This window comes from Phocoena phocoena, chromosome 19 (assembly GCF_963924675.1).
Source record: "Phocoena phocoena chromosome 19, mPhoPho1.1, whole genome shotgun sequence".
NCBI classification, from domain to species: domain Eukaryota; kingdom Metazoa; phylum Chordata; class Mammalia; order Artiodactyla; family Phocoenidae; genus Phocoena; species Phocoena phocoena.
This window is the reverse complement of record NC_089237.1, coordinates 41,407,274-41,429,727: the sequence shown is the minus strand read 5'-3', so window position 1 is coordinate 41,429,727 and position 22,454 is coordinate 41,407,274. Positions and strand designations below refer to the sequence as shown.

General features: G+C 48.4%; 1 protein-coding gene across 2 annotated transcripts in view; it reads right to left on the bottom strand.

The window, feature by feature from the left end:
* Positions 1-22,454, bottom strand: part of ASIC2 (acid sensing ion channel subunit 2) — a 1,003,709-nt gene that overhangs the window by 67,911 nt on the left and 913,344 nt on the right. For both annotated transcript variants that reach the window (XM_065896497.1, XM_065896495.1), the window contains exon 2: positions 11,201-11,351. In XM_065896497.1, coding sequence (XP_065752569.1) covers positions 11,201-11,351 — 151 coding nt within the window. The remainder of the gene's footprint in view (positions 1-11,200; positions 11,352-22,454) is intronic.

Genomic DNA, 22,454 nt, shown 5'->3' with positions numbered 1-22,454 from the left:
AAATTCTATGAGCTGGGGATCACGCACAAGTCTCCAACCTCACTGCATCTCATTTTAATTTCCTGAAAAACAGATTAAAAAAATTAGACGTGGCCGTTCAGCACTTACATCAAGTCAGAAAAGGTTGATTTTTCTAAAGACAGCACAAAGAATCCACAAATTGCTGTCTAAAAATGGACGAGGCATCTCTTGTCCTCCCTCTCTGCCCTGCTCCACACAGACAGGCCCAGTTAAGCAGCATCCTAGGTGAGAAAACCCGAACCCAGCACGGAGATGGCAACCCTCACACTTGATTGCTCCTGGGTGCCATTCTGAGGTGAGCTGGGCTTCTGGAGGAAGAAAGATCAACGCTGTGTCCCCTGCTGGATGGGATGCAATTATATCTGTTCAGGGCGACAGCCTGAGGTAGCAAAGTGTTCTCACCAATGGCTCGTGACCCAGGAGATGTTCTCAAGCAGCCACAAAAGTTGGGTGAAGGCTGCAAATCCCAGCCCCCTCTGGCAGAGCCTCAAACACACTAGCATTTTAAAGACCCTATAACCTGTTACCCTCTGTTGAACCGAGTGTTATCCAAAGCAACCTTTTTTTCCTTTTCTTTTTCTTCATTTTTAAGGAACACTAGCTCTTGGCAGAAAGAACCAAGGACCAAATCAGAAGCTACGGAATCCTGTCCTAGTTCCAGTACTTAAACATGAGATGGTAGGAAAGTCACTCAGCATCTCGGAGACTTGCTTTACCGCATCTGTTAAGCGGGTTCATCTGTTCAATGATTAGCAGTGCCCTGTCTACATCACAAGAGTGTGTGAGGATCAAAGGACAGTATGCAGGCGATGTGCCTTCTATACTGGAGAGTAATGTGCCCATGCTGGCGCAGGAGATAGTTAACGTTAGGTCTTGGTTACGCAACAGGGAAGTGTGGTCACACTAAACGCACTTCTGTGAAACAAAACGTTTACAAAACCTACATTAGTGAAGGCACTGAGTGTGGAGTTGGGTCTAGGCTCATTACACAAAGATTTATTCCAAGGATCCTTTAAATAATGAGTTTTCCTAGTTCATTCAGGCTCAGAGATGATAAATTACTTGCTAAGAGAGCTGATAAGTCTGGGTGGGCAACCGACGTGCAGGAGAAAGTGCCATGTCTCCGAAACTATACGGGAAGTTGGTGGGTGATTAAGATTCTATTGATAAAAACTGTTGACAGACACTGACAGCAGAACTCTGGTATAAGCAGATTGCCGAACAGATCCCGTGTGTAGATTGTGATGTGTCTACAGAATTCAAACTCATTCAAAGCATTACTGAATTCATAGCAACTTCCTGATATTGAATATCTTTTCAATAAATAAATGTGAAAAGCATGAGAGCATTCATGGGGGGGTGATGTCTGAGAAATATTTTGATGTTAAAAAGTCATCCTCGTATTTCCAAAGGGTGGGAAACAGTGGTCTAGATCAGAGCTTCTCATACTTGAATGTGAGTCACTGGGGATCCTGTTACCAGGCAGATTCGGTGTGGAGTCTGAGGTTTTGCATTTCTGATGAGCTCCCAGGGGATGCCAACGCTGCTGGTGGGAGGACCACACTTTGGGTGGCAGGACTCACAGCAGAATATCTATGCTGGGACAGCATACCGGGCCTGTGGTTATCTGGCCTCTGCCTACCTCTCCAGCCCGAGGTCTCACCCTTGGATCCAGCCACCCCAGGACACCTGGGCCTGTCCTTGGCCTTTGCTCCCAATTCCCTCCCCCTGGCATCTCACCTCCCTATGACCCACACCCTCCTCTGACTCCCATACACTGCCCAGCTACCTGGCAAACAGGCCTGAGAGTAGGCCCGATGGTCATATCCTCTGTAAGCCACCTACCTCCCCCCTCCAAGATACCTTTTTCCCTCTTCCAGAACTGATTATCCCCTCCTTTGCACCCCAGCTTTCCTCTATCCTTCATAGCGCTTGATGACATATAATTGTTTACGTGTATCCCAAGCAGACTGCAAATGCCTGCCATTCCTTAAGGCACTTAACGTGAGAACTATTGGATCAATGAATTTCCATCTCGTACATAAAAGGAGGCCTCGAGATGGTTCCTAGATCGTGAACACTTTGAAAACCTGGACTGGGCCTTACATCTGTATCCCTGAGTGCCTGGCACATAGTAGGTGCTCTTTGCAATTTATTGGATAGGAAGGCGTGAGCTCTGAGGTGGGTCTGTTTCATCCACCTCCTAGATGGTCCCCTCAGACCACTGCCTACTGGGCCGGGAGTTTTAACCGAAGCACATATGTTTTCTGCACAGCACTTTGCATGTGCATTAAGCAGGTTTTCTCAGAATGACAGAAGTCAGGCTTCCTCTGGCGAATTAATGGATGCCTGCCTCCAGCGGTGCTTCTGACTTATGGCATCATTTCTCCAGATTCCTTGGCACCTGCGGAGACCACCTCTCCAGTACGAAGGCCCACTCTGAGAGTGAGCTCAAAATCACAGCCAGCCGCACACAGCATGTTTCTGTGCTCCAGACTCGCAGAATTCAGTCCAGAACCGGCACTCCTCCCTCTGGGGAGGTCCTTGGTACCAGGCATTAGGACAAGAGTCTTTCCTGGAAGCAGAGGTGTTGGGGAAACCATAGCAACCAACCGCATCCCTCTTGCTGTGTCCCATTTGTGATGGGGGCTGGGAACCGTGCTACCCTTGAGAGCTGCTTAGACCTTCCAGCTACGTGGAAATTTTCTGATCATTTTTTAATTTAATTTTAATCAAAGTAATACATGTACATCATTTAAAAAGCCAGTTGGTACTGCTCTACCTCTCCCCACTCCTCGGAGGCTACCACTCTCAATGGTTTGAGCTGTTTCTTCTGGTACTGACCTTCATATTTTCATGGACATCAACTGCTCGACAGTTATTTCTTGGCTTTTAAAATTTTTAAATATTACCTACTGAATTTCTACCATGGGAGCTAAGGGTGTAGGCTTCTTGTATGAAGTATCCTAGCATATTCCCTTGCCTTTCACCTTCCTATATAGGCTTAGATGATATTTTGATTAAGTCATTATCCAGCTTTTACATAATTATGACTATGTGAGTATTGCCCACACCCCAGCCTTGTCATGTATAACGTTTTTGATCTCCTCCTTGTGAAACTATTTTGTTTTTCCTATTTTTTTCCTTTTTGTTTTTTGGTTTGTTTGGCTTGTACCTATAGCAGAAATGGAAAAAAAAAAAAAAGGTCAAACTCATAGAAAGAGCAGAAAGCATTTGCCAGGACTGGGAGTGGGGGAAATGGAGAGGTTAGTGAAAGTGTACAAACTTTCAGTTATAAGATCAATAAGTTCGCATGACACAGGGAGATCAGCTCGGTGCTTTGTGTCCACCTAGAGGGGTGGGGTAGGGCGGGTGGGAGGGAGGGAGACGCAAGAGGGAAGAGATATGGGGACACATGTATATGTATAGCTGATTCACTTTGTTATACAGCAGAAACTAACACACCATTGTAAAGCAATTATACTCCAATAAAGATGTTAAAAAAAAAAAAAAGACCGGGCTTCCCTGGAGGTGCATTGGTTGAGAGTCCGCCTACTGATGCAGGGGACATGGGTTTGTGCCCTGGTCTGGGAAGATCTCAAATGCCGCGGAGCAGCTGGGCCCGTGAGCCATGGCCGCTGAGCCTGCGCGTCCAGAGCCTGTGCTCCGCAACGGGAGAGGCCACAGCAGTGAGAGGCCCACGTACCGCAAAAAAAAAAAAAAAAAAAAAAAAAAAAATCAATAAGGTGAGAGAATTTAATATAAAACACTGACTATAGTTGATAACACTGTAGCATATAATTGAAATTTGCTGAGCGTAGAACTTAAATGCTATCATGTATATGTTTATATAGGGATATATTATATATATATATATATAAATATAAATATATTTGAAACCAAATTCTACCCTCATACTTCATTTGTAGGTTGCTGGATATAGAGCTCTATCTTAGACAAGAAAGATTCCCACCCCACCTTGGTCCCTGCCCCAAATGTGAAGGCATTCTGCCATTGTCTTCTGGCTTCAACTACCCCTGTGGAGAAGTCTATTCTGATTCTAGATCCTAGGTATGTGACTGTTTTTTTTCTCTCCAGAACCTTTTAAAAGGTTTTCTTTATCTCTATGAGGCCGCATTTCACAAGGATGCATCTTGGTCTGGTTCTTTTGCCACTTATTACAGGACTTAGTGAATTCTTTTAATATGGAAAATCATGTGGGTCAGTTGGGAATTTTTCTTATTTTATTTCTTTGGCAACATCCTCTTCTCCACTCTCTCACTTTTGTTATTCTAGAACTCCTAGTTGTAGGATGTTGGGCTTTCTGGATTTATCCTCTCATGTTCATATTTTTTTCTCTCCCATCTTCCATCTCTTTGTCTTTTTGTTTTACTTTTCAGGCGATTTCCTAAATTCCAGAGCTTCCGTGGGTTTAAAAAAATGGTTGCAATAATATTTTTAATTTCCAGGAGGTTTTTTAAAAAAATCTTTTTCTTTGAATGTTACTTTTTAATAGCATCCTATTTTAATAGCTGGTGTTTATGAATGCATTATTCACATTATCTCTTATCTCTTGAGAATTTTAATTAAAATAGTTTGATGTTTCCTTCTGCTTCCTACACTTATTTTTTATTTATCAAACACATACATAGTGCTTAATATTATTCAGGCACTTTTCTAAGTATTTCAAAAATATTAACTCATTTCGATCTTCCTAACAACCTTGAAGAGTAGATAATAATATTATTCTCATTTTAGAGGTGATGGAACTGAGGCTCAGAGAGGTTAAGTAACTTGTCGAAGGTCACATAGCTAGTAAGTTGTATAGCTGGATTTGAACCCGGGCTCTAGAGCTTTTTGCCATTAACCATTCTCTCTATTTCCTCAAAGTTTCTTTTTTGTTTGTTTGGTTTTGGTTCCTTTCCTGTTAGTGGCTCCCCTCAAATGCTTGGCTTCTTGACTCTCCATTCATAGTTGAGAGGTACTTGTTAGTTTTTAAAAATTTATTTATTTATTTTTGGCTGCATTGGGTCTTTGTTGCTGTGCGCGGGTTTTCTCTAGCTGTGGAGAGCCGGGGTTACTCTTCGTTGTGGTGCGTGGGCTTCTCATTGCAGTGGCTCCTCTTGTTACGGGGCACAGGCTCTAGGTGCACGGGCTTCAGTAGTTGTGACGCATGGGCTTAGTTGCTCCACCACAGGTGAGATCTTCCTGGACCAGGGCTCAAACCTGTGTCCCCTGCATTTGCAGGTGGATTCTTAATCACTGCGCCACCAGGGAAGTCCAACTGGTACTTCGAGCCTGGACAGTCTTCCTTGTGTGTGGGAAGACTTACCAGGGGACTTCACCCTAGGGTGATCTAACTAAGTTTGTGTGGGGACTCCTGACTGTCATTCTCTGCGAATCTTTTCTATTGAGCTTGCCAGTGTCTCCAGGAAGGGATTCCCCAGATCTCTGGTTGGGGGTGGGCGAGGTAGATTAGTCTGGCTGGGGGGTCTCACTACTCAGTAAGCAGAATTTCAGCTTATCTCCCTGTTTTCTGTACAGCACCTCACCCATGCCCTCAGCTTTGCCTGGTCTCCCCCAGCCCGGAGCCTGTCTATTTCAATCTTATCTTTTGCTGGGCTGCAGAGAGATATTTGGCTGCTTTGGGCCATGGGAGGATATCTGGGGGACTTAACAGCTCCTTTTACAGACTTTTAACTAATCCTCCTAGTTTTACCTGCACCTCTCAACCCTGTCGTCAACAGTATCTGATGCCTCCAATCCCTCATACTTTCTGGGAGGAGGGGGGCATCTATGGTGAGAATCGTTTGACTTTAATTGGTTTCCCTGTGCAGAGCCTGATCCTTCAGCCTTGTCTGCTCAGTCAGTTACCATCTGCTCTCCATTTTCCAAAAATTTGCTGACATCTACTATTGTCTTCTCACCCATCTTCTTCATCCTCGTGGGATTATACTCTTAAAAAAAAAAAATCCTTGATTGCAATTTAGGGGAAGTTTGGGGAGGGAGCCTCCATACATACTTATGTTCATTCCACTGTGTCCGACCAGAAATCTAGACTGTCCATTTCCCTGAAGCTTTGGAGCTCAGTGGGCACGTCATGGACTCCTTTCACTATGCCAGGAGAAGGGGGAGGGATGTAGAGCTGGTCTCTGGGATGTACACAACCATAGGACCAATGGGTGCTTTTCATTCCCAATAACATCAGTTGCCCATTCAGTGGTTTTCAAGCTGGGGTCCTTGGAGTCCTAGGGTTCCTCCAGGAATGTCTCAGGGTAGGCCACAGTGAGTATGGAGAAATCAAACTGGGGGCCCCGTCTCCAGCTGGACCAGAGCAGCTCTACCTTTATCTGCTTTATATATTGGAGCTGTGCTAAAGCTTTTGTTCAGTACAAGGATTCTGCTATGGAAAAAAAAAAAAAAGAGGAAAAAATAGAAAAGGAGAACAGCAACAGACCTATCATTATATGCCATTCTGTCTCCAAAGATGTCACTGGAACTTTTTTTTTCTGAGCTATTTTCATGGCAGTGCCTTTACAATCACATTTTGAACATTAAAGGAATATAGTGGAAGGAGAATCGCCTTTGGGTCCATAGGTGGGTTTTCAGCTTTGGTTCAACCACTTAGTGAAGTGTGTGTTCTTGGGGAGATTCCCCCAAGGGGAACACACAAGCCCAGCTTCTCTGGGCTCCAGTTTCTTTATTTTTCAGTGGGGATAACACCTCGTTAGCAGGGTCACTTGGAGGATTCACGGGATAGAATGTTCACGGCACGTAGTAGCTACTCATTAATATTAGTTTCTTCCTCAGCCTGGCCCCATCAGTGCGCAAAACACAGCAATTTTTTTCTCTCTCTCAACAGATATGTCAAAAAATATTTATTGCCCTGGTATGTGTCAGTGAGCCAGACAGTCCAAGATCCCTATCTCTTGGAGCATGTGTTTCAATAGAGGAGGATGGTACACTCGAAGGTGACACACGACATGGAACAAAGGACAAGCAGAACATATAAGGAGGGGTAAGGAGTGGGGCGGGGGTACAGTTTTCAATAGGGTAGTCAGGGTAGGTGATGTCTGAGCAAAGACTCGATGGAGGTGAAGCAATAAGCCATGTGGGTCCGAGCAGGGAATTCTAGGCAGAAGGAAAGGAGAATGCAAATGCTGAAGGTAAGCTTTCCTGGAGGGTACAAGGAGTTCCAGGGAAGCCAGAGTCGTTACTGCCAAGTGAACAAGGGGACAGAGTAAAGGGGATGAGGCTGGGGAGATAATATGGGGCAAGACATTGACCTCTATTAGAGCACTGACTCTCAAAATAATTGCTCAAAAATATAATGTCAAATTCATTTCCCCACAATATTAGAACTTGGGGACCTCAAGGCGGAGTTTACTTGATTACAAAGTGTATTCTACATCAGGATGAATGAAGGATATAAAATCTGAGCCTGTCTATTTAGAATGCAAGCTCATTAGAGGGCTCCCTGCACACCAATTCTGGTTCTCGCAGATGTAACCCATCCCCACCCTTGCCCCCTCTTTCCCCAGCAGGGCCATTTTCGGGACAGTCTCGGGAACCCAGCTCCCTCAGGGCTCCCATGTCCTTCCATGAACACACTCCCGCTCACTGACTGGTCCAGAGGTGGGCACCTGACTGGCTGGACCAATGAGTCTCTTCCCTGTTTTTTTTTTGTTGTTGTTGTTGTTCTTTTTTAATAGGATATCAGTGAGAGAACCAGAATGGTCTCTCGCCAGTAGCAGGACGTGTAAGATACACATCTATTGGGAACCATGTGTGAAAAGATATATGTGTGGAAAAAGCCTGTCTCTAGTGAGAGAGAATAAAGCAGTTTAGAAAGAGGAGAGGCGAGAGAAGGGGTGAGAGATCGAGGAATCTCCTGCCCTTGGTTCCAGTTGTCTCTGATGCTGCACCCTTGCCTTCCTGCTGCTGGGTTGTTGAAGTTTGCCTTGGATTCCACGGGCAATACAATTCCTTTTATGCCCAGGCTTGTTTGAATCTGGTTTTTCTCTTTTGCAGCCTAGATAACCCACTGCTTATTTCTTTTATCTTTGAAGTTACTCAGAGGCATCTACACAGAGTTTCATTTTTAGCAACCTCCCACCCGCCTTCAATTTAATTTCCTTTAGAAAAACGTTGGTCATGAAATCTGCACTTCCGTAGTCGAGGACAGCTTTTCTGTCCTTTTTCTGTTTTGCGAGCTCCTCCATGAAAAAGAAGGTTTTCCACGGTCAAAAGCACTGAGGAAATAAATGATGTATGCTATCTTGGAGATTTATAATATAGTGTATTAAAGAATTCCTGTCCCGAATTAATGTGTTTAATTTTGCCTAACCAGGGTTCCCCAGATCCTTTCTGTTCCTGTAACACGGAACACCTGAAACTGCTAACAGCCCATAGGGCCGACTTGGGGGCATACTGTCAAGGTCTATGTGTGACTGAGCCTGCCTTCTTTAAAGTGGCATATTTCCAGGCTGCCTTGCACAAGGATGTTTGACCAAGGAGGCACTGTCAGCCCGGAGGAAAGGACACTTTTGGTAAATTTCATAGTTACTTTCTACTCGCTAAGCATGAGTCCATAGGGTTGCTCCACCCAAAGAGGGTGCCTCTTCCTAATTCACTCCTAGGCACCAAAGGTCCATCCTCTGGGTCAGAGTTACACCTGGAGGCGTGCCTCCCTCACTGCTTTCTTAAATTTCTGAGCGGTGAAGCAAGAATGTGCCAAAGGCTCTGCTTTGAGAATGAGACGTCCAGATGATAAGGTGCCCCAGGACCCGTGTGTAGGTATGAGATATCTGGCATAGTCTCTGCCTCTGGGGTGGGTTTGACCATCCTCCCATCTACTGGTGGCCGTTATCAACCTTCCGCTGTTTACTTCCGCTGTTTACAGTTTGCAGACAGCTCTCATCTGATCGGCTGATAAAGGCAGGGCTGGGGGTTTGATCTTCGGTCTGACTCTGTAAAACCACTTTCCTGTCCTCCTACTTTGCCTCTGTCATCAAGTTGTCTGAGGCCACTCCCTCAACAGCCAACTTCCAATTTCTTTCTTCTCCATCATCACCCAAATACCTCCTCTAAGGACCCAGGCTCCTTTGCCTGGGGATTGAGAGGAAGTGGAAACGTAAAGGAGGCAAGATGGCATCTGTGGAGCCACACGGCTTGGCAGGTGAGGAAGGCTCCTCCCTGCCGAGGACTGTGGCCGTGAGAGGCTTGGCCGTGCCCCCAGCCCATGGGAGCAATGAGCAAACAGCAGGATGTGGCCGTGCCTCCTTAGGTGGCCTTGTGGACCAGCATCCCTCACCGGCCAGAGCCCACCTCTCATCCTTCGGCAGGTGTCTGGACCTCACTCCCACCCACGTGAGGCTCACCCCGCCAACCAGCCCAGGAAACGAGCAGCTTTAAGGTGACCAGAGTCTCCAAGAGATGCTCTTGCATGGTGATGTATCAGCCTGAAGAAAGGTACCATAGAGGAAGCCTGGAGGTGGGGGTTTAGGAGGCCTGGCTGGGTGGCCTGGGTGAAGTCACCGAACCTCAGCCTCCTTCCTTGGCAAACGGGGATGAGGGGCCCTTCCTAGCACGCAGGGCTGTGGTGAGGGGAAGGCCAGGAGGGAGGATGATTATGGTCCCAGAAGGACCGTCTCCCACATTGCTGGAGGGGGGCCAAGGGATACTGAATTCAGGAAAGTGGATGGGATCATCGAAGTGTCTGCTCAACCAGGGTCAGACTGGGCTTGGAGGGCCTGGAGCCTGAGGTGAGCTGCCAGAGATGGTGCCGGAACGAGTCGCGTGGCGCCCTTTTGCCGCTCAGCTGCAGCGGCCGGAGGACTGAGCACGATGGGAGGTGACTGGCCCTGCTCACCCCCCCGTGGGATGCTCAGGCAAGAGCCGCCGGGAGGGCCGGTGCGGTGGAGCGGGGAGAGCTCGGGGTTTGCGGGTAGTCGTCACGGGGCGGGGGAGGACTTCGCTGCCCTCAGAAGCCTGGTGGGCCTGGGCCTGGTGAGGGCCAGACCTCAGGATGGGGGCTGGGGGGATCGGCTGCGGGAATCACGGGGTGGGGACCGCAAGAAGTGAGGGCCAGCCTGCTTGGCCTCCAATCTCTCCTCAGCGGCAACCTGAGGGCCCAAGCCTCTGTCTTGCTGGAATCTTCTCTCCCTTCATCCCTCTTTGTGGCCCCTCCCAGGCCCATCTCTAGACCCCCTCCCCCTCCCCCTGCGTTTTGCCCTGAACCCAGCGTTAATCTCACTTTGGGTCTCCTTGGCATCCAGCGTCCCATGCTTGGGCACCTTTTTACTCTCTCCACCTGCTGAGATTCTAGAGGTGGTCAGCATCCCTAGGCTTACTGGCCGCATCACTCCAACCTCTGCTTCCGTCATCACGTTGCCTTCTCTGTCTGACCTTCCTGCGCCCCTCTTATGAGGACCCACCTGTATAATCCAGGATAATCTCAAGACCCCGTGCAAGTACCCCATGTTTTCCCTGAACCCTCCCTCCTCCCAGGCGAAGGCCGCAGTCCTGCCGCAGCACGGGGGACCCTTACGTCCCACTGGATTCTGTGTCTCCTCCTCTAGGCTGTGATCAAGGGCTTGGTCTTTTTCAATTTAACGTCCTTATTTTTGTGCAAAGCCTGAGATAGCATACGTGGCTAATGAATAGTTTGCTGAATAAATAAATGCATAATTGGATGCAGGAAATAAGCTTTGGGGACTGTACACGCGGGCAGCCATGGTCTGTGCGCTTCAGTTCTCCAGCAGTCTCTCCACCTTCCCTTAGTGGGAGAAGTCTGCTTTCCTTTCCCTTGGGCCTGCTAGCTGGGCTGGGATATTCAAGCTGGTGGTAGAGGAAGGAGCTGGTTCACCCCTTCCTCTTCTCCTGAAACCAAGCCACCTACCTCCCCATCCATACTTGTTAATTCCAGCTTTCCTCCCTGCCTTCCCTTTCCAGTAGTCCCATCATCTGCCCCCTCCCACCTAGTGAAATCCAAGGTAACCCAGGGCATCACTGCAGTCCATACCAGGGACATCCTTACCATTGACTGTCATGCCACTAACCCCCTGATGGAGAGCAGTCCTTCACCAGGTGGGCCAAGACAGCCCACCCGAGGCAAACGTCTTTCAGAGTCCGCACCCCTCCACCGTCACCCACTGCCCCGGTCCCTGGCCCAGCTCACCTGTCTCTCCCCAGATGGGCAGGTACTCATCTTGCTGAATGTCCAGCATGATCTCCAGCCCGTTGCCTGTCCCCCCCTTGACTGTCGTGAGCAGAGGCTTGCCATCCTCGCCTGAGTTAAACATGTAACATTTCCCATATTTTGTAAACACCTGAAGGAGAGAAGAGAGAGAGAGAAGCACATGGGTGACTTCAGACTGGGCTCCAGAGACTGGGGAGACCCCAGAAATCCAACAGCAGGCTAGAGTCCCCACTGCCCGTCACAATCAACCCTCCTGGCGACAATGATTCCTCACCCCTGGCTAATGGCCTGACTTTTGCCAAGTGGGACTCTGGCATCAAAGAACACATCTGGACACCCTTTGGCTTTTGTTGCAGTGGGATCTGCTCTTTTCTCCTTCTGTACACCACACCCCCGCCCTGGGCAGTAACGCGCCTTTCAAGTGTCCGGCATTATCTGTATCCTCTTGACCCTCTAATCTGCGCCTCCAGCCCCAAGCTCTCTCTCGGGTTCCAGACACACTGATCCCACTGCCTGCTAAGCGTGGCCTCAGGGGGACCCATGGATCCCCGACACTCGGCATGTCCCCGTGGGATCAAATCTTCCTCAGCCTCTGTGCCCCACTGGATGGTTCTCCGGTACACCGTGTCCCGGGGAACAGCATTGCCACCTGCCTAGGGGCTCACGCCAGACCCTCAGAGCGGCTGCCCACACCTCCTCTTCCTTACCCCCACATGCAATTAGCCGGCAGGGCCCGTCAACACTGTCTCTACATCCGACTTGAATTTTGCCTTCTCTCTTCTGCACTGCTTTAACTTAGGACCCCCATCATTTCTTGCCTGGGAGGCGGCAGTTTCCCAGCTAGGCTCCCGGATTCCAGACAACTTTCTCCAAGCCCATCATCTAAGTTCACTGCGGCTCACTCTTTCAGAAATGCAAACCTATTATATTAAGCCTGTGCTTAAAATCCACCAGGAGGACTGCCCATCCCCCTTACAGTAAGGTCCAGGCCCTCCCTCCACACCCAGTCTTCTATGATGCTCTCTGCCTGCTCTATCCTCCTCTTCCCATCTGAGTCCACGAGAATCCGCTAGAAGAGAAGCTCCATGGGTTCAGAGACTACCTCTGCATGTACATCGAGGAATCTAGCACAGGGCCTGGCACCTGGGGGTGCTCCAGGAATATATGTCAAGCGGATGAATGAGTGAATGAACGAGTGAGTGAGTGGGTGGGTGGAGCAGATCAAACAACGTGCAGCACCTCTGGATGTGTCCTGCTGGTTCACGTAGTACTCGCGGTTTTCTAGTTGCTGCTGCTGCCGCCTGTAACTCCTCTCATTCCTCTTTCTGCCTGGACAACATCTAGTTCTCTGCCTGGGCAGCCTCTGTTCTCCAAGACCGGATTGATGCACCTTCTCCTGCAAGATGCCTTCCCGTGCTCCTGGGCCAAGTTATATGACATCCCTCCTCACTGTGCCCCTGGCTCTGTCACCACGGCAGCTATCACGTGCAACAGCAAACATGGGTGGGTATTGTTCCTCCCATTATGCAGAGGAAGAAACCACAGCCCAGAGAGGTTAAGCGACTTGCCTAAGGTCACACAGCTATTAAGTAGAGAAGCTGAGATTCAAAGCCATGTCTGTCTGACTCTAACACACGCGATCTTTCTGAGCATGTTGACGTTGTCATTGGGATGTTTCTGAGCCATACGCTGCTCCTCTCTGCCTTGCTTTTTCCATTCTCGGTAAGTGCTGACAGCCCCGTCGTGGATGGCAGGGCTGGATTTGCAAGGTTGCTAAGAGTCTAGAATTTTCCTTAGTTGAATCGGTTTGTAAGAATTAATGGTGCATGTTTCAAACCCGGATCTCCAGGAGTGATGGGGCGGTTGTGGGGGGAAGCCTGAGATAAAGATGGGCCCCACGACCAACAGTTTCATTGCTCACACTGGTACCGTGTGTTACAGTTCAGAGATGGCACGTGGGCAGCTTCAGCTTTCTCAATGGCCCCGTGAAGTTGGAGGGAAGAAAACTAACAGTTCCTGAGCCTCTACTCTGTGCTGGCCCCTGCTTGGCATTTTCATAGGAGTTATAGCATTCCTAATTATGGTCTCAACTACCCTGATGGGGAGGCATCTTATTATCACATGCCCATTTTACAGTTGGGAAGACTGAGACTTCGTGAAGAGGTAGGTAGTAGAGCTGGGACTCATGGGTGTGACTTTACCACCAAGGAAGTTCCAAGGAAGGAACACTGAAATTTTGAGCCAGACAAGAAGGTATCAAAGCAGATTTCTCATTATCTGTCAAGTCCGTGGCCTTGAACATGGCATTTACTTTTCCCAACTCCAGTTTCTTCATCTGAAAATTGAGCAAGATAATCTTGCCACATGGTTGTAATGTCTAAATGAGAGAATGCAAGTGGATTTGTTTGGAAGATTACATAATAGACATCTTTACGAGTTATGAATCCATACTAGGTCCTTTTCAGCAAAAGAGAGAGAAATTATTTGGGTTATGGGGGAGGTCAGTCATAAATTGAAGAATGGGGGTGGGGTTGAGGAGTCCTGTCCTCTCTGCTTATGTCCCCATGATACTAAGCTCATCTTGAAGTAGTTATAGGGGATGGAAACTGCCATGTGCCACTAACATGGCACATTCTTATTCCTTAAGAATGTTAAGCCTGTTGCTGAAAGCCCAGGGCAGCCAATGAGATCACTGGGGCCATGGAGTTCTGTAGGAAGGGGACATACTTCGATGCACACAATCCACTTTGAAAACCTACATTTGGATACCAACAGCTGAATTGTACCCAGTTACTGGTAGAGTGGATAGCCACCGCCAGTCTGAAGCTGGCACGTTCTAGCCTGTAATCTTCAGTTTTGGTAGTGTCTTTGTCTGGTTTTGGTATCAGGGTGATGGTGGCTTCATAGAATGACTCTGGGAGTGTTCCCTCCCTTCAGTCTTTTGGAAGAGTTTGAGAAGGATTGGTATAAGTTATTCTTTGTATGTTTGGTGGAATTCCCCAGTGAAGCTCTCTGGCCCTGGACTTTTGTTTACAGGGGGTTGTTTTTTTTTTTTAAACTACAGATTCTATTCACTTCTAGTGACTGGTCTGTTCAAATGATCTATTTCTTTTTGATTCGGTTTTGGTGGGCCATATGTTTCTAGAAACTTGTCCATTTCTCCTAGGTTATTCAATTTGTTGGCATATAATTGTCCACAGTTGGCACGTTCTAGATAAAAGAAACCTGGGTGTGGGGATGGGGAGAGGGTCTCACTGCCTTCCAGTAGGTCTAAGAATAGCCCCGATGTCACAGACTGGCTTTGCTACCCTCTCTGGAGCACCACCATTCACATTTTATCTGTTGTCACTAATTTTTGCAGCAGCCCTATGAGTTTGGTATTATCACCCCTGTCTTACAGATAAGGAAACTGAGGCCCAGAGAGGCTGAACCAGGTCATAGAGCTGGTAAGTAGAGATTCCAGGGTGAAAGTCATCTTTGCCAAAAATCTTCCTGCCCAAATGTCTCATTTTGCATGTGGAGAGTCTAAGGTTCAGAGAGGTGAAGTGTCCTGCCCCAGGTCACATAGCTAGTTTGGGAGCAGAGCTGAGACCTGGGCTTGGGTCTATGCTCTTCCTCTAAAGCTTTCTGTTTGCACATGCCAGGGGTTGGAGATTACGGCTAAGCTTCCCTTGCCGGGGTACTGCATCCAGGAATAAGAAAGATTGACAACTCCAGCTGGCCTGGGTGCCAGCCTCTAGGCTCGGTATGACCTGTTGGGGCACCCCCACCTTACAGAGCCTGGGAAATGCAATGTGGAGCCCTTGCTGGGAAAGGTTAGGAACGGCAGATACCCATGAAGACACAGTTTTCTGGTCCAGTTAGTAGCAAACATTTCAACACCATGTACCTACTTAAGAAAATAAATTATATATAAGCTCCCTTAAGGACTGTTGAATATCCACTTACTAGCACACAACTGGGCCTGCAATCTACAAACCTTCCAACCCTTCATTAATCCTGACCTTTAGGGCTTCTCCTAAGCAGTGGGTTCCTTGTCTCTCCTTGCTTATTACACTTGAAGGAAATGAAATTGTGCTGCTCCAAAAGGCCTCTAAAGCTCAGTCTGGAGTTGAATGAACTTTCCTCCCAGTGAGTTACTGAAATTTCTCATTAGGCTGCTTTCAAAATAATGGACATGCTGAAGCCCACTGTTTCGTCTGCTCTGTTTTTCTCTGTCAAACTCCTCCAACACATTTCACACATGGGGAAGTGAGACAGCCTGTCAAATGGGTTACTAGGCTTCCAGTGAACAAAATGAAGCTGTCTTTTGTTTTCTGAAGTTGCAAGGAACGTGTTTGAAAATGAAATATGGCAGAGGGACGTGTGCGTGAGGAGGCCGCCATAGACGGTCAGCTCTTTGAAGGCAAGGACGGCATCTCATTAAGAAATCTCCTTGCTTATTCATCTCTTCCTGCAACAGGAATTTCTGACCGCCTATCATGTTCCAAGGACTGTTGCATGACTCTGCTTTTTGCCCACAATGAGATTAAAAAGGGGATTTCATCCATTTCATGGATACCCACGAAAGCACCTCCGCGTGGCTGTTGTGGTCCTTGGGAATGAAGGAGATGAGGGGAAAGTGGGCAAACACTTCTCCCCGCTTCCCGACCAGTCTCTTTTAGGACATCATTAATATTCTTCTTCGGGCTCCTTTTTGAAGGGGAAAGAAGAATGTACAGTCACTGGGCATTTACCACGAGGCAGGCACTATGCTGACTGCTTAGACACCTTCTATATTTTAAGGCTCACACAGCCCACAGATGTAGGTGTTATTCTCCCCAATTTGCAGATGAGAAATTGAGGCTCTGCGAGGCTAAATACCTCATCCAAGGTCCTACAGCTAGAGAGTGGTTCGCCTGACTTTTCCCTTTATATGTATGGGTCGCTCAAAGAACCCTTAGCATTCTCTGAGCGTATACTATGGCACTGCGATCCCCCTCCTTCGAGCCCCTGCACCCATCTGCCGGGATGTGACATTTGTCGTGCCAGTTTCACTAAGAAGCCCGCCTGTCTCCTCCTTCCAAGCCTGAAGCACAGCCTGGGCCTTTTCTGCTGGGCAACTGTCCAGAGAGCTTCAGACCACGCGAGAAGAGATGTGTGAGCCCCACGCAGAAGAAAAGAGCGTCCGGTGACTGCAAATCTGTGAGCTGGGGAAACAGCACGGAGGGGAGCGACAGGTGACCCTGAGCGCTCTCCTTCAAGTCACACGTTTTGTGAGCAAATGTTCTCTAGGAGGACGGCTCACAGAGGCACAGGGACAACTTGAAGGCGCCTGGAGTGTCATCTGAAATGCCACACCCCCGCCAATGAATCCCTCCTGGCACCTCATGTGAGCACCCCAAATTGGGCCTGACCTGGGGTCATGCAGTGGGATGTGGGGAGCTAGAAGCCTTTCAAGTTAGACTGCAGTTTGGCAGGTGGGGGGAGGGGAGTCTGGGCATGATGGACGTTTCCAAGGGGACTCAGGGATGGGTCGGTTGCTCCTTCTTCTGGGGTCCTCCACTGCCTGTCTCCTGTGGGCAGTACAGGCTGCGTCGTTTTCACCTCTGGATTCCCAGTGCCTGGTCCCATACCTGGCACATAGTAGGCACTTAATGGGCAGGTGTCTGGGTGCAAGAAAAAAGTCAAGCATGGAATTGGGAACGAGGCAGCCCCGGCTTCCAATACTGGCTCTGCCCTGATTTGGGGAAGTCATTCCATCTTGAATCTTGATCTCTCATCCTCGAAATGCTGGTAAGAACAACTTCCGATAGAACTGTCGTAAGGATCAAAAAGGCTGTCATGGATCTGAAAGCACTTCATAGAAAAACAAATCCTCGGGCCAGGCAGAGAACATTCTTGTTTGTGGCCTGTATCCCGTCTAAGCCCTGAAGGAGCAGGGGAGGCGAAAGAGTTGCTGTTTGCCTGCAGAAATGGAATCTGAGATGTTGTTCCATCTGGGACCACATTTGTGGCTCATCCATTCAGTTGCATCTACAGAACATCTCTTGTGTTCTAGCACCTCCCCAGGCGTTGGGAATGCAGACATGAATCAACTCTTTAGGGACCACCTAGTAGGGAGGGTGGCCCTGCAGAATGATCCTGTGTGGTACCAAGTACTGTGGGGACTGATACAGAATTCTCTCAGGGACAGGGCTGCTGAAACCAGTGGTACTTTGCACGTTGAGACAGATCCCTTAGGTTGGCTCCTGGGCTTAACAGGGCCATGGTGATGTCAGGAAGGCCAGTGGTGCCCGCTGAGCCCTGCCTACCAGCCCATCACTCCAGCTCTCTTCTGCTTCCGGAACCAAACACCCCTCCCCAACCCCTCCCCAGGTAGACAGTGATGGGCTCTACTAAGAGGTGGGCAGGATTTGTGGAAGTCTTTGGAGTCAGGTTATCCCGGCTGAACACCTACTATGTGCCAGACGTTGTGCACAATGAATAGTGGAGCTGAGCTACCAGCTAGTTGAAAATCACTAAGTCACACATGCAGTGACTGAGAAGAGCGGGCAACTGGTTCCCTCCAAGGAAACCAGTGTCAGTCTCAGTGGACCCCCCGCCAACTCCCCAGGCCCGGCTCTCTGATCCGCACACTGCCAGCAGGTCACCAAGCCCAACTTAGGGATACAGGGCCAAGGCAGGTGGGTTAAGAAAAAGAGCACATTTCTAGCAAGCCAAGGCTCACTGCAAAGACCATCCCATTGGCTGTCCTCAGATGCGGGAAGCAGGACTCAGGAGGGGTCCCCTGCCTTCGAGGAGGGCAGAGGCTCAGAAAAAGTGAAGGAGAGAGAGCGGGCACAAACCGTCCACAGCCCGGTCCCACGTCCCTCTGCTGCCCCCATTCCTTCCTTCTAACCCTGCTGACACGATTCCTGATGCCCCAGTGTGCACCAGCTCCCAGGCAGAGGCGACTGGAGGCAGGGCTGTGTTCAAGGTGCAGCCACCCAGATGCACCAGGATGTAGCCCTGAGTTCTGCCACATTCGGCCCTTCCGGGGTGCAGAGCCCCACAGCGGGGCACATCTTAGTCTACGTTCTGATTACTCACGAGATAATGGATGGGAAGTGCCTGGCAGAGGGTACCTACCTAGTTACATTAGTTAAGATAATTGTTTGTAGTAGGGATTCTGCACCCGAGTCCTGAAATCTCAGCTCCTACACGCTGTGATTTCTGGGTTCCTGGTCCTGTTATGAGTTCTTTTTACAGCTGCTTGCCTGATCTTGTGACTACAGCCCTGTGCCCTCTTCTAACTGCTGTCTGCTGGACTTACAGGAATAGGTGCCCATTTGGTTTTCCTGTGGCCGTGCCCAGATCCCTTCTGGAACATTCCTTGGGTATTCCTCTATAAGAAGTTTGTATCAGCCTGGCTGCTCAGCTGAACCTCACCTTTCCCCCACCTTCCCAGCACCTATCCTAGGGGGCTTGGGCGGGCTTCCCATCCCACTGTGAGTGTTTTATACCTGGATGACCCACCCTGAGATAAGACACATGTCATTCCTTGCACCTGCCTTACTACACACCTTCTGGGAATCGCCTTTCTTTGAGCAGGTGTGGGATGGGGGAGGGGAGAAGTGGGGATCAGAAATGTGTTCTATTGTGTTCCTGGTTAATTTCACATTATTCTACAGGGTTGCATGGAAAACAATGCATGGGTAAAAACCAAATGATGGTTTATGATGGTAACAGAAGTAAAGCAGATGTTCCAATTAATGCCAGGGCTGAAAACAATCCCAAGGCAGGCTGATTCTAAAAGCTGATCAAGAAAAGGTCAAACAGGTAACTACCCACACGGCACGAAAATCCTCATATCACTTTCTTACTGATCTCATGTTTTCTCATTAAAAACATTTCAGCTTCTCCAGGAACTGCTCAGAGGATGTCGTTGTCTTCTAGTTCTTCCCCATGGCTGGTCTTGGAGGTTGAGTGCACGTAATCTCAGTAGCGAAGCTTTGCATTACGAACGTTTAGAGGCATCACAGATTCATGAGTGCGGAGGGCAGTTTAATCAGATTGCTTTCCTGAAGTGTGGAATTAAGACCCACTGGCGGATACACAGCATGCACAATACCACTCTCCTTCCGAGGTCCACAGCAGACATAACTAATGGATCACAGCACTCTTTCCCTCTGAGTCTCACAGGTTTTTTTTCCAGCCCGGTAATTCTGGCTGCCACTATTAAGAGTTGGCAAGTGAGTTGAATCCTATTTACCCTCCTTGTGCCGGAAGAATGTAAGTCCTGCTGATGGTGCCAGTGTTTCTGTAGTTACGGGCAATGCCTGATAGTTGGGGAAGTTTAAAGCAGGGCAACTTGAGGGCCACAGTGTTGGGGATTTAGGCAGAAGGGACTCTAGTTGGTGACACAGGCAGAGGTAGGACTTTGTATATTTAAAAAAATTGCTTGGACTTGCCCCCCTGCACTCTGGTGGAGCAAGCATAAGCTTTGGAACCAAATACCAATTCTGCCATTTATGAGCTTTTAACGTCGGGCTAATATCTCTTGACCACCCCTATGTTTTTCTGTTTCAGACTGGTGGACTAGACTCCCAGGCAACTGTAATTTTCATGGTACCACAGTTCCTTGACTTAGGATCAAAGGATCAAAGGACCTGAGATGATTAGGGGCTTTCAGAACGAAAGACAAAGAATTTTAGTTCATTCAACATCTAATGAGCAACTATCCCATGTCAAATACTCTGTGAGGTCCTGGCAATACAAAGATAGATAAGACATGGACACTCCCCTTAGCTGTCAGGGTAGAAACGGAGAAAAAACAGCTTTAGATCATCAAGGCGACGGAGCAGCTGTAAGGCCATCCTTGATTCCCACACATCAGTTTACAGAACGCAGCTCTTGAGGAACAATGAACGTGAAGCAAGGTCCGCTTGTGTAGTATTTGTTCTAACCCTGTTGAGCTTCTGTACATTTTCAGAGGGCCAGTTTTCAGCTACTGCTTTGATATCAGCATGACCTACCCCAATCTTTCCCATCCACTCCACACTCCCCCACCAAGCCCATCGCACCTCTCACCTCCAAATCAGAGCCTGGACTAGGATGAGGTAGGTGAGGTGCCTCGGGCACAGAATTTAAGGAGCCTCTCACTTCTGGGGGCTGAGAGTGAGCGCCTCCTTAAATTTTGCACCCCGGATGCCTCGCTTGCCTCACCCTCGTCTGGGCCCTGCTCCAGACAAAGTCAGATGAAGATCGGAAGAAAGACATTCATGATGAAAGTGGCATGAGAGGCTGTTCTCACAAGCTTGCAAAATTGACACTATTGTCCCATTTACAGATGAAGAAACTGAGGCTCAGAGAGAGTGAGTTACTTGTAAGAGGCATCACAGAGAAGAGGATCACAGGCTTTTTTATTGACACAGATCCAAGTGGGGATCCCAGTTCTACCAGTCCTGAGCCATGTGACCTTGGGCCAGTGACTTATTTTCTCTGACCTTCTGACTCCTCCATCTGAAGAATGGCGATAATAACACCTCTCAGGGTCAGATGGGAATGAAGTCCAGGCACTTCCAGCGTCTGGTTCCGTGAGGCTGCTTTCTCGTTAGTCAAGTGGACTGGCTGCACCTGCCTCACAGAGATGCCCTGGGGACCAAAATTAATGATGTTTGTACCACCCCAAGTGAGGTCTGAAGAGCTTTTTGGAGGATCACATGTAAGCTCCTTAATAGGCTTTGCTGTCTCTCCAGCCCTGTCAACTGTCTGTTCTTCTGGGGTGTGAGGGGGGTAAGCATCTGTTTGGTGAGTGCTTTTAGAGGTCCCTGGTAATAGCTTCAGATCTTCTCTAGAGGGATAATTGAGACGGAATGCCTGCTACATGTTGGACGCCATGCCAGGAGCTTAAATGCACGTTCCCGTGCAAACCACCCAGGAACCCTACAATTGCTCCCATTGTTAGAGAAGAAGAAACAGAATCCGTGGGAGGTCAAACGACTGGCCTAAGGTCACGCAGCAAGCCAGAGGTAGAGCCAGGAGCGCCACGCTTTTGTCCGATGAAGAAACCTGGGCTTTCTGTATCCCACTAGTAACAGTGACAAAAAGAAATCCAGGTTAATATTTCTCAACAATGGGGCAAAATCTAGGATTTGCACCTGAGCGTGTTCTAACACGTCTGAGTATAAATTAGACTAATTGCGAGTCAGGACGTGAAACCACATGACTGCCAACTGTTTCCTAGACACGGCAGAGCGATGGCTTGGGGCTCTCCAGGATGGCCCAGGGGTGTCACTGATTGAGAGTATGAGCCTTTGCTATGTCCCAAAAATTCAACTGAAATTCTACAACGCTGTTCCACCAAATCAGAGAATTGAGGGGGGCAGGTCAGCAGCTCTCTGCATGTTTAAGTCCTATAGGTTCTACCTTGAAAATATCCAGTTAATTTCCTCCTCTCAACCCCTGTAAGCTTCAGGGAGAGCTGTCAGCTGTCACCACTGCAAGTCTCTGCAGGGGTGAGCATCTTCTACGCTACCATATTCCCTGTATCCGCCCTGGTTCGAGGGACTTAGCAGAAAACCAATGAATGCCGAATAAATTAATGCTTTCATTTATTTGTCTATTTTTGCTTCATCCCCAAACTCTGAGACTATGTCTTACCTATTTACCCAAGGGCTCTATGCGGAGTCTAGCTTAGCATAGGTACTCAGTAGAAGTTTGTTGAATGATCAACTTCAAAGAGAATGACTGAGAGAATAATGGTGCCATTTGTTTTATAAAGAAAGAAATTTGCACACAACATAGCTGATCAAACACTGTATAAAGCTAGGACTCCTGTGTGGCTCCCCCCATGAGCCAGCTTTCTCCAAAGCAGGAACTTAAGCTAGTGGCCAAGACCTCTGCCTGAGCTCACGACTTCAGGTTGGATGGGCCGGGGAGAGATTTGGTGAGGGTGAAATAAGGGTTCCTTTTATCAATGTCAGCAGCCAGTTCCCCTGTCTTCTGAGAACAAAGAAGAAATGGCTCGAGGAAGTGGGGGTATTTAAAACGGAAAATGAGCAGACTTAAGGCGGATCATGATGGCTATCTGTAAATATTTGAGGGGATATCATTTGGAAGAGAGAATAGACTTATTCTGTACAGCCATGGAGAATAGTGCCAAGATCTGGGCTGGACACAGGGAAAGAACTTAACAATTAAAATACGCCACAGTAATCTTTCTGGGGAGATGGACACATTCTATACCCCAAGGGTATGGGTCACACAAGTG